Below are 12,670 nucleotides of genomic sequence, written 5' to 3' on the forward strand. Positions count from 1 at the left end.
GACTCTTTTGTTGTTGTTTCTTTCCTGTTTCAGGACAGTTATTCTGAGTGACGGCCCTTGCACGCGCTTCTGAGTGGTTATCATGGGCTTCATTGCCTTCCTGAAGACCCAGTTCATAGTTCACCTCCTCATTGGGTTCGTCTTTGTTGTCAGTGGACTGATCATTAACTTCATTCAGCTATGCACGCTGCTCCTCTGGCCCATCAACAAGCAGCTCTATCGCCGAGTGAACTGTCGCCTTGCCTACTCCCTGTGGAGCCGTGAGTGGGATGGGATGGGATGGGATGGGATGGGATGGGATGGGATGGGATGGGATGGGATGGGGCTTTTCTTGGTTTTGCCTTTGTTAACCAAAATAAATATATATATATGCATATCGATGCAGGACGATCCCCAGCCAGGGAATAACATGCAGTGATTCAGAAAGCTGAACAAATGCTTTATTAAACAATATTATATTATATTAAAAACTATACTACTACTATACTAAACTAAACTAAAACTATACTAAAGAAAAGCCCATGATCCTTTACAGACAGTCACGACACAGCTTTGACCTAATTGGTCAATCAATCCAAAACACCATCACCAGTGTCCAATTAACAAATCCCTCTTTGGTAAACAATCTCCATAACACATTCCACACCTGCCAAACAGCAGATGCAGCAAGTAGAGATAAGAATTGTTTTACTTTTTCTCTGAGCTTTGTCACTGCCTTCCCCAGGAAAAATCTTGGGGAAGTTGTGCCTGCTGCTCTCTGCGTGGAGAGAGCTGCAGCTACATATTCACATCTATCTGCACACAGAGATGAGAGAAATGATAAGTTAGATGTAGATTCTTTCAGAGCAGGTCAAAACAGATTCTTTTTTTTTCCCCCCTGGAATACTGGGAAATCATACAGAAGTCAAGGGCCTAAAGTGTGTTGTCACTCTGTCATTCAAAAAAGTGGGAAGTGAAGCTCCGCTGCACCTCCAACCTTATCTGGACTGATAGGAGTTGTTACTTGTGTCTCAATGCCATCTTCATCCAGTATCAGCACCTGTGCTAAGGGACCATTGTGAGACTGGCTCAGGTACTGAGCATGTCAGCAGTTCTGATCATGTAGGAGCCCAGGTTTATTGTGTGGGCTGCAGAGGGAGAGATCTATCCTAAAATATCTCCTGTAGATGTCTCTGTGGCTGAACTGTGTGACAAACTTCAGAATCCACTTACACCCTTCAGTGCCCATCTCTGAGGCCAGGGTCTCCTCTTTGAGCATTTCTTCAGTGGTTCTTCTTCTGCTCTGCACTGGGTGGGTGAGCTCTGCACTGAGTGCAGCTTCTGTGCTCTCCTCTGTCAGACCTTTGCAAAACTTCCTCGCCTTCTTCTCCTCACAGAGCTTAACAGAGGGCTAGATTTCTGAAAATGTTCAGAGTGTTTAGAAGGCTCCTGAGCCCAAATGTCACCTCCTGTTTCAGCAGTGAATCATCTAATTGGTTTCCATTCTCCATCCCTTCCCAGTATGCATGGCCACTTACCTTAGTGCTCAGCTCAGCATCCAACTCCCACTTTGGGTAAATGAGTCACCAGAATGAGCACTGAAATTACAGTTCAGCAGTCCACTGACAGGCACCCACATTTTATAAATCACTGATGTGAAGTATCACCAACAAAAACTCTCTGAGGTGTCTGGTTCAGTCTCTTTTTAAGCTTGTTGTCCCTGCCTTTACTGTGCTTTTTGTCTTGCCTACTGAGAAGCACAGGAGAGAGGAAATTAAATAGACTAGCAGGCAAATTATCAGGAAAAAAAGGTATTGTAGTAGAAGAGCTTAGTAGTAACTTCAAAATGAGTTTGGTTGGATGAGGGTGGGGACATGTAGGACTTTTTATTTTTAATTTGCTTGTAAGAATTTCTTTGTGCTTTTAATAATCTAGAATATGATCTCATATTGAAAACTGTTGCTTTTCTGAGGATATCAGCTGCTTGCTCCTGTAAGTCTTTGGGCTCAGCCCTTAGTTAGCATTGTGCATGAAGAAAATCACACTTTAAATGCTGCTGTCTGACATCCTTTAAACACTGGAAATAACCACACCATTGTCCAAAGAGGTTTGGAGAAGCTGAGTAGATAATTGTTGTACATAGGATAACCCCTAGTGTATAGCCTGTTATAAATTAACACATTGGGAAATTAAACTTTGAAAATCAATGTAAATGTTACATGGGATTGCAGAGAGCTGATGGCCTGTAATAGAAGAGCTTCCAGAATATGCTCTTCAGTTGTGATTTATAGCAATTTAGGTAAGCTGTGTAAATGCAGTAGCTCCAGTCTTGCCAGTCATAATGAAATATATTTCAGTATGGAGGAGCCTTTTGGCAAGGAGCCTGTAGGTTGCTGTTGTGCTCTGGATGCTACGTTTTGCTCACTTTCTCCAAGCTGTTTGTGGATTTAGGCTGAGGGTCTGTAAGAAAAGCTGCTCTGCCCAGCTGGCAGAGGATCAGTGCAGGGAGGGATACACAGGTGATGCTGTATGTGGCTCTGTACTGAAAACCAGGCTCTGTTCTTCCTGTATCTCTCTCAAACACCTAAAGCCCAGCTTCCAAAGGGGAGGGAGAGAGACTTTATCCAATGTTCCTGACAGACATTTGGGAAAGGAAGTCTTTCAGGCTCTGGCCCCAACATAAACCCATAAATTCATGACAAGTAGTCTGTACTTGCAGCTCTCCCACATCAGCTCCTTTCAGATGAATCACACCCTTGGAGAGTGCAGCGTGTTTGGGTTAGTCCTGTTGCAAAAATAACCTCTCAAATGCTGGTGCTTCCAGCTGAGGGATGTGCTGTGCCCCTTGTTTGCTTTGTTTCTGGGGGGGCTTGTGAGGCTGTAAATGCACCTGCTTTGATGTGGGGGACCCCCGGCTGCAGGGGATGTTTGGTGCCAGGTGTTGGTTATTCCCTATAGGAGCTGTCCTGGGCACTGCAAGTGTTGCCATTCCTTCATTCAGAAGGATTTCTTGTGTAGCATTGATAGGATCAGTGCCACGCAAAAGGAGCTGTAACCCACACACTGAAAAAAGGAAATGAGCCCACTCCTGGTTATAATTACATCATTTGTCAGCACATTTGTAAAGGACAATCTGTTTCCTCGTGTTAATCCTTTGGCTTGTCAACCCTCCTCTCTCAGTATGAACTCTGGCAAATCCTCCACTGTTTTAGGGAGAAAGGTTCTGCAGAAAGTCACATCCACACTGGCCTCTGCACATTTTTTTTTCCTGATTTTGAAGAAGAAACACACCCAGGTGATGACTATAATTTTTGTAAGAAATTGAGCAGGTCCTGGAGATGTTCCTCCTTGGTACACAGTCAGCAATGGAAAGGGGAGATTGCTCAGAGCACCACGATGTGTTTGGTACCCCTGCTCCATTCTCCTGGCTACCTGCTTGGAAGGTGATCTGAGGACACTCTTGCTGTCCTCTTTCCCCTTTTACTGAGCCAGGATAACCAGAGAAAAGGAAGGTGAGTGAACACAAAAGATGCAAAGCTGGGAAGCAGTGATAGAAACCTGTACCTGGTGTGAAGGAACAAGACGACTCTGTCTTTCCACTGCCATATTTCCAGTTGACTGGGGTTAAGCTGTCTTGGGCAGCAAGGTGCATAACTTTGTTGTGCCTCCAAATGAGCAAGTGCTGAAAGTGATACAGGGGGAATAACCTGGTGAGTGAGTGGTCATGAGTGAAAAAAACAGTGCTAGGTGAGCTCTGTACCCTCAGCAGACCAGGACTGGTTTTCCCCGTTATTCACTTAAATCCTGTGTTTGCTTTCTCTCTGGATTGGATCCCAAATTCCTGTTTAGCAGTAGGGATAGATGACCTTGTCTGATCCCACTGATCAGAAACCCTTGTTTGGGAAGCTGAAAAACCTCCTGGCAGAGCCTGATAGAGGGAACAGAGGGGGAGCCTGCAGGTGCAGTCATGTGGGAAGGGTTGGACTCGTTTTAACTGCCATATTTATGCAACCGCATTTTTATTTCAACCATATCTCATTGAAATGAAAGAAAATACCAATGACTACGGTTTGCAGGGAAGCAAATCTTCCTACTGGGAGGATGAACTATTCTCATACTTTTTATAGTTGTCCCATGATGCAAGCAATGCCTTCCATCTGCCTCGGTGTACTGAAATGAGGGAAATAAGCTAACCATAGCAACTACAGTCAGTGCATGCTGAATTTAAATGGAAGGGGGTTTTATGATGAAAAAAGGGGAGGTGGAAAATAAAAAAGGGTAACAAATGTTCAGGGTGGAATAAGAGTTGCTGTGATACTTTAAAGCTGGAGTAAATGGAGGGAAAAGGGCTAATTCTTTTGCAGTAAAAGAAAGACAAAATTTACCATTCCTGTTGTTGGCCAGGTATTTTGATAAATTAACTCATTTTTCTGCTGTTTTTAACTCTGTGCTGATGATCATAATGCAGAACAATTAGAGCCCTGTGTTGTAGTATTAAAATCTATCACAGAAGATCTATGTCACTGCATCCCTTTAAAAGACCTTTATTGGTCTGTTTACCTCCATAAGGCTTGTTTCATGTGGAGTAAGAACATTAGGCTGCATCTATGCATAATTTCTATTCCACCTGGGAGGAACTGTGCTCATTTAGTGGAGCAATCAACAGCTCCACTGTCTGTTTTTAGGCATAAAAGTCTTTGGGCTTTTTTTTTTCCAGTGGTCATCAAATTTTGCATTTGTAATGCAATACCCAGACTTGTCACTGTTAAAAACTTGCTGAATTATCCATAATGCATATGTCTGGTGCCTTAAATACTGCTCAAGGATGGTAATGTGGTGTGGTCTGTACATTTCCAAGCTTCTGTTTCATCTCTGATGGATGGGTTTGGGAAGGTGATGGTATTGGCAGTGAATGGGGCTGAGGAGGAAACTCGAAATGCTTTCTGTAGGGATACCCCTAACTCCTCTCTCCACCTTCATCATGTTTGCTAGAGTTGGTAATGCTGCTGGAATGGTGGTCAGGCACAGAGTGCACCCTGTTCTCAGACGAGGCCACGGTGAAAACCTTTGGGAAGGAACATGTCATCATCATCCTGAACCACAACTTCGAGATCGACTTCCTGTGCGGCTGGACGATGACGGAGCGCTTTGGAGTGCTGGGGGTATGTGGGCCACGAGCTTTCCCTTCCTCTGCAGGGTGACAGGTCTGTTTAAATCCCATCTATAAACAGTTTCTGTGCATTTAAGTCCCCAGATACAGCTCCATCATCTTAGCTTTAATGTGTTTGACCTCGTTGCACAAATCAGCAAATGACATTTTTGGATTGTCACTTTTTTTTTCTCTCCAAGAGTTCCAAAGTTCTTGCTAAGAGAGAGCTGCTGTACGTACCCCTCATCGGCTGGACGTGGTACTTCCTTGAGATTGTTTTCTGCAAAAGGAAATGGGAAGAGGACAGAGATACAGTTATTGAGGGATTGAAACGTTTGTCTGATTACCCTGAATATATGTGGGTAAGTGTTGAGTCCCTCCTCTGGTATTGGCTGCTGGAAGTGAAACGGTGACAGACTGGTGGCTTTGTGTGTCAGGAGAAGGTGTGCTCACTTCCAAGAGTTGTCACAGAAAAGCCATGCTCTGTTTCAGGAGGTCTTTTGGGATATGCTGGTAGAAAAGTGCTGTGTGCCTGTTGGTAAGGGAAACCATTTGGGAAACAGTTCAGAAGCTTGAGAATAATTTATAAATCAGGCTTGTGTGATGCTAATGATTCTGTCCAAACTTCATTTTGCCTATTTAAAAAAATGCTTACATTTGATTGCTACATCTGTGTAACATTTTCTGAGGTAGGCTGAAAGGACACATCAACAAAATATCTTTTTTGGAGAAGTGAGTGAATTTGACTGCACAGGCCATGGATTTTGATAGAAAGTTCCTGTTAGTGTGTTCGTTGATCTGTGAAATTGCAGGTTTCCCAAAAAGTCTCTGTGAGAACATATGGCAAGCTTATATCTGCTTCTGCAGTTACATTTTTTCCTTTTTATTTTGACATTATTTAAAATCAAGGGTAAAACAACTCTGTTTCATTGTGTGCAATGCTGTTAAACTTCACTGCAGCAGCACAGTGGTGTAATCAACCCATTAACCTTCTTAGCGCTTTGAATGCAAAGGTTTTGATAAATTCACAATTTTGCTTTTATAGCAGCACATGTAACATACAATTATTTGGCTTATAAAACATTAAGAGGCTTTTTATGCATTTTAAGTGAGTTTTCAGTATTATCCAGTACAGCTTGTTAAAATGAATAGTGAAACATTAAGCCTTAACTAGAACATTGTGAGTGCATTGTAATTTTCTACCATTACAAAGATAGAAAAAGTAAGAATCTGGAGAATCTATTTTAAGCTACTTAATTGCTTGAATATATGGATATGAATTATATTGAATACATCTTCCTGATGAGTGTGAGGAAGAAAAGAAAAAACAATAAACCCTACCAATTAGAAAATCTCACAATTGAACTTGAGCTTCAAATCTATACATTTTAATGATTCTACAGCTGAGAACCAAGGATGAGTCTCTAGGGAAAACAAGTAGAAAATATAAGTGCAAAATGTAGTTAGCATTGATTATTTAAATCAAGACTTCCTGCTTGGTAATTGAAATCATGATTAAAATTGACTTGAGTGGATCCATTTCCTAGTTTCTGTGCATTCTAAATGCCACAATTAGGGCTGTCTTTTTGTCACCTTAAATTTGGTACAAGTGTTGTTAAATGTAAGGTAATGGTAAATGAGCTGGGGGTTGGTGCTTATGCCTAATACTTGGTGAAGAGATGAGACAACTGAAGTGTGTGCACATGTATGTTCATCTTGCACAAATTTTCAGTATACTGCTGGATTTCTTTTGATATCTCAAGATATCCTTGGGTTATTTTTTCTTTTTTTGCTTTTGTCTTGCACAGTTTCTGCTGTACTGTGAAGGAACTCGTTTCACAGAGACCAAGCACCGCATCAGTATGGAAGTAGCTGAATCCAAGGGGTTGCCTAAACTGAAATACCACCTGTTGCCCAGAACCAAAGGTTTCACCACTGCTGTCCAGTGTCTCAGGGGAACAGGTACTGCCAAGCTCTGCAGCACTCGTGATGTGTTGTTTAGTACCAGCACAGTCTGCTCTGTTGTTCGTTACAATTAGTGAGCTGGCAGTAATGAGGATCCAGCGTGTCAGCTGGTAATTTGTAAATTGCCACAGAACTGTCAGATACCAGTCTTAAGAAATACTAACAACCTTTTTATGTTGCTTAGTTCATCAAGTCATCTGGTGTTTTACAGAGCTGGCAGTGTCAGGGGGCTGGTGCAGATAGATGTGATGTGTAAACACAGAAGAGTGGAGGACTCTGACACATCATTAATGCAAGGCTTGCACAAGGCTCTGTTGCTGTCTCAAGCAAGGATGCCAGAAGGTGCTTGTTGGAATTGGTGCTGTAACAGCCCTGTTTTATTTTTTTTTTCCCAACAGTTTCAGCAGTGTATGATGTAACACTAAATTTCAGAGGAAACAAGAACCCATCTTTATTAGGAATTCTTTATGGAAAGAAATATGAAGCAGATATGTGTGTAAGGTGAGTATTTACTGATGGAGGTGAGCCCTAAGATGCATAGTTTAGCATGTTGAGGTGTATTCAGATTTTACAGGGTAATTTCCTTTCCTCTAGTCCACTTCTCCTTGCCCTTCAGCAATCCCTTGTAGTAAATAGTCTAAAGCTCCTTTACATGCCAGTTTCTCTCCCTCACTCAGATGGTTTGATCAGCAGCTTAAAAATTAAAAAATGCTGAAATTCAGACATCCTGTGAATGAGCTGGGACACTGCTCACATTCCTCACTGTTCCTTTGCCTCAAAGAGTAGCTGCTAACACCTAACCCCATGCAGCACATTTGCATGCACACACACCCGCCCCTTCTCTTTCTTGCTTTCTCCTTGCTGCCTTCTGCTTCAAAGGCTTCCTTGTGATCATAAAAACGACCAATCCTGTTGAATTCCTTCTTTTCCCTTTTGTGTTTGTACCTGTTGAATTTCTTCTTTTCCCTGTTTGTACCTGAGACATGACCTGCTTATTCTTTCCACAGTTCTTTAGACAGTTTGCTTCTTCTCTGTGGGATTCACCCACCCTTTGGAAGATATTGCTGTATTCTGGTGATGAGGCTGATGCTAGATTTTTATTTTTTTTTTAACTTTTAAAAAACATTCTCCTTCCTCCCACACCTTTCCCCTCTGGCCTTGGGCCTGTGTGTTGCTGCAACATCCACAACATTTTATCTCTCAGCTGTAAAGATGACTGTGGAGCTGTCCATGGAGAGGTGGAGTTGCTCATTTGCAAGGGGTTTCATTTTCACTATTTACACTTGCCAAACATATTCCTGATGAGGAAAGTGAGCAGACAATTTGCCAGCCAGCAAAACAGCTGGTCAGGCAGCTTCACCTGTAATTCCACACTGATGGCAGATGCATGTAGGATATCTGTCTGGATCTGAGGTGCACATGCATGGATGCACATCTGTATAATTATTAATTATACACTGAATTGTGGCAGCCTTCAGTTAAATATCCTTTTTTTGTTAATGAAGGTGCAATTTTCTTTCATTTCTTGGAGGGGTAATGGGAGGAGAGAAGAGAAATGTAATTTTCAGTAGAGTTAGAAGAGGTTCAGGTTTGTAAAATTCTGTTGAGGATGATGTTGCCAGGTGAAATTACTACTTGTACCCTACAAATGGTTATGCTTAGATAATTCAATTAAAAATATGTTTGTGGATGGAATGAATATTCTCAAGCTGCTTTTCTACACTTGTTTCTGTTTTGGGGAAGAAGCTATGAGTGTAAGGGGACTGTTTTTACAGATGTTTTGCTGAAAATGGAACATGTCCTTGTTGTGCCAGCAGCCTTATTGTAGCTCAGAGAAGGGAAGCACATAAGCTCTTGTTCTTGGTGTGTGCAGACGTAGTTACCTGTGCAGAGGTAAGCAGCTTAGCTCTGCAGTGGATCCAATCTTTATCCCTACTGCCTCCAGAGGAAATAATCAGGAAATCACCAAATGTGATTGCTGTGAGTCCCCTCTAGTGGTGGCAGCAACACCACGGCAACTTCACCAGAAAGCCTTCAGCAAATGACTTTTCACTGAGCTTTTATTGAGCATTATTTATATGAATTGAGCAGTTCCTCTTGTTAGAGCTCATGTAAGTAAATCTGCCAGATCTGGTGTTCATTTGGCTTATGGGATGCAGAAATCATCAGAAATGCATTAGAACAAATTCACAGAATCATACAGGGGCTTGGCTTGGAAGGGTCTAGAAGACAGAAGAATGCAGGTGAAGGGTTGGCTCTTCACCACTACGGAGAGGCTCTGACAAGGCACCTGTCCTCAGTGAGGTCAGGTCAGGGCTGGCACTGGGCAAAACTGTCACACACCCCCAGAACTGTGTGCCTCAGTCTGTGGGGCTGCAGAGGCAAAGAGGGGCAAGTGCAGTCACTGCAGATGTTTTCTTTAGAGATGGTATAAAGTGAATGTTTAGTTGTCTCTCCCATTTCTTCCCAAACAGGGTTTTCACTACCAGAATGTAACCAGCAATTATCCTTGGGTTTTCCACTTGCTTGTCTTTTCCCAGCTCCAAGTGCCTCAGTCTGAGCTCGCTGGGAATCAGCCAGTGGTGGGTCTGGTGAAGGAGGAACAGTGTTTGCATGAGAAATGCTTATTTTACTGGTGTGCTCTGAAAGCTTGTACAGTTTCTTTTATCTTAAATAGCACTCAGTTCCTAACTTAAAACTTCAGATTTTAAGTCCCAGTTCTCTGTGTTTAAGACCTCTGCCATCAGTGACACTATTGCCTGTGATTTCTGCCCTTTAGTGAATGGAAGATCTTCCCTAGGGGAGACATAAAACCAAAGACCTGGATTTTCCCTTAATTATTCTTTTTTGTTTTTCTTCTTTCCATTTTTTAATGTCTCTACTAAACTAGGAGATTTCCTCTGGAAGATATCCCTCAAGATGAAAAGGAAGCTGCAAACTGGCTTCATAAGCTTTACCAGGAAAAGGTAAATAGCTTTGCTTTCTTTTCTGCCTTTTGGGACTTGCACAGGGGAGTGTATTAAGGCAGTGAGTAATACACACTCTTGCACTGGATGGAGAGGATATTATGTATAAGTAGGCAGCCATCCCTCAAAGTGCTGGAAGGAGCAGGACCAAGGAGCCCCTTGGCAGCAGAGGGCTGGGTAGTGAGGTCTCAAATTGCCAGGAAAGCACAATAGAGTTCAGAGATATGCCTGAGCTGTGGAAGACTAATAGCAATCCAGTGTCTTTTTACATTTTTCAGCAGTTGGATCTCTGTCATGCGTTTCTAAAAGCTCCATTTTCCCTGTGGGTGTTTTTAGGCACTGGAGAAGAGTGATAACTGTCTGTCAGGGACAGCCGGTTCCAGCTTTCAGCTGCAATTGTTCTTTGCTTTCATTTTTCTTCCACTGTCACTTTCCTTCTGCCTCCTGGTAGTACTTCTGCAGTGGTGTGTGACATGGGACAGACAGTCCCTGGGATCTGCTGCCAGGGACTGATAAAACACATGCCCAGCATGTCTTCAGATGGCTCAGAGATCTTCCTTGTGTCATTTCTTTTTCTAACCTTAGATAAAATGGAAAAATCCATTTTTCTCAACCACAGATTTAACTCCTCTGTGGGGAGTAGGAGAGAGCTGTAATTGTTGTCCAGCCCTAAGTGGTTGATTATTGAACTTGAAAAGTGTATCTTGATTTCTGTGTTGTGGAAAGACAGCAGAAACAGAAAGTTTTAAGTATCCTGGACTTTCCCCAGCTATGATGACCTGTGCTGCAGCATTGCCAGGCTTATGCTTAGTCTCTAGGTAGGCAGCAAATTGTTCTGAGTTTCATTATGTTTATTTCAACCTGATTTGTTCAAATATCTGAACTCTGATTCAGTTAAGGAGAGAGGTGATCTTACAAAGAGCAGCTCATCATCTTTTCCCCCCACCTCCCCTTAGCAGGTCTATAGAACCAAAGAGCTTTTGAGGTTGAGAAAGGCTTCTAAGAACAGAGTCCAACTGTCAAGCCAGCACCACCACCGTGGTCACCACTGAACCATGTCCTCTAGTGCCAAATCCATAGGTTTTTTTGAACACTTCCAGGGATGATGACTCCACACCAGTTCCCTGGACAGTCTTACTGCTTTACAACCCTTTCCATGAAAGTTTTTTTTCCCTAATGTCCAATCTAACCCTCCCCGGGTGCAATGTGGCACCGTTTCTTCACATCTCTGCTGATGTTGGCTGTATCTCTGTTCTGCTTTGTTGTGAGATGTTGACAGGGAGTTATTGCTTATGGACATGAGTATTATACATATTGATCTTAGTGTTAGCAGTACTTTGTATCTGGAATCCTCTCATTCCATTTATTGCAATGACTTTATAACAGGAATCCTCTTCCTGCACAGAGAGTGTGTCCTCCAAAGGCTGGTTTTGGCAAGGAATGCCTTGCACTTCTCAGTCCTTTGTAAGGGAAATTAAAAAAAAATAGATAAAAACAAGAAATAGCTGGACTAGAGCCATCCTTGGTAATGACTTGGAAACCTTAAAGAACCTTAAATCTTACAGACTGAGGGAAGGTGGTGGGCACCTTGTTCCTTTGGTTGATGTGTTCCAGGATTGCACCTCTGCAGGCTCAGTTTGGGATGCAGTGGCTCTGTAGCAGGGCTGGGATTAGGGCTGGTGTGGTGCTGTCTCTGCTCTCAGCTCCTTCCTTGCCCTCCCCTCCTGGCTCTCTGTACAGAATTTTTCTGCTGACCTTTCTGGAAATAAAAACAGGAAGGAAAAGCACCCAGCTAAGAGGGTTGGTAGGGTCTGAACTGGTCTCTGGCCTGAAGCTGCCCTAAATTCTTAAGCAATTAACAGGCAAGATGAAGGTATTTGGTAGTGGAGAGGACAGTAAGGTTTCAGTTTTTGATGGTACCAAAATTGCCTTCAAAAGGCTTAAAGGTCACTTGGATGATCAACAAAAATGCCCAAATAAGTGACAGCAGATGGAATTGGATGCTGTGCACTCTTGATGAGTTTGTACCACAGATACTGTCCTTGATGTTGTCCTGGAGCTGACTGATCTTGGGTTGCTTGGGGTGCAAACATTATGAACCTGTTTTCTTTTCTCTTTCCCCCAGGACGCTTTGCAAGAGATGTATAATCAGGAAGGTGTATTTCCTGGCAAGCAGTTTAAACCTCCTAGGAGACCATGGACTCTCCTAAACTTTCTTTTTTGGGCCACAGTTCTCCTCTCTCCTCTCTTCACATTTGGCTTTGGAGTTTTTGCAAGTGGATCACCTCTCCTTATCCTTGCATTCCTGGGACTTGTAGGAGCAGGTAATAAAAGCAGAGAGGATGCTAAGCCCAGTGGGACACATAACAAGATCCTTTACCTCTCATAAGTTCTGTGTATTAATTAATGAGGATGGGGCTTGTAGGAAAATATTTGGAGCTCACTCATTAGTCTTTCTGTTGTACAGCATTTTTATTGTTTCAAAAGTTTTAATCTGGGCAAATTTGCCTTCATATCTTAAGCAAAAACTGCAGTAGTAGCAGGTGAGTCATGTAGCCCATTATTATGATGCCTGAAGGAAAGAATACTTTCACTGGACAACTTGTCTGTG

The 12,670-nt window shown here is 42.6% G+C and overlaps 1 protein-coding gene across 5 annotated transcripts in view; it reads left to right on the forward strand.

The window, feature by feature from the left end:
• AGPAT3 (1-acylglycerol-3-phosphate O-acyltransferase 3) overlaps positions 1 to 12,670 on the forward strand; it is an 85,068-nt gene that overhangs the window by 68,987 nt on the left and 3,411 nt on the right. For all 5 annotated transcript variants that reach the window (XM_064407002.1, XM_064407000.1, XM_064406992.1 and 2 more), the window contains 7 exons: positions 34 to 260; positions 4,972 to 5,141; positions 5,329 to 5,490; positions 6,937 to 7,090; positions 7,492 to 7,594; positions 9,984 to 10,059; positions 12,185 to 12,383. In XM_064407002.1, coding sequence (XP_064263072.1) covers positions 83 to 260; positions 4,972 to 5,141; positions 5,329 to 5,490; positions 6,937 to 7,090; positions 7,492 to 7,594; positions 9,984 to 10,059; positions 12,185 to 12,383 — 1,042 coding nt within the window. In that variant the 5' untranslated portion in view covers positions 34 to 82. The remainder of the gene's footprint in view (positions 1 to 33; positions 261 to 4,971; positions 5,142 to 5,328; positions 5,491 to 6,936; positions 7,091 to 7,491; positions 7,595 to 9,983; positions 10,060 to 12,184; positions 12,384 to 12,670) is intronic.

Source organism: Passer domesticus, chromosome 2, assembly GCF_036417665.1.
Source record: "Passer domesticus isolate bPasDom1 chromosome 2, bPasDom1.hap1, whole genome shotgun sequence".
NCBI lineage: Eukaryota > Metazoa > Chordata > Aves > Passeriformes > Passeridae > Passer > Passer domesticus.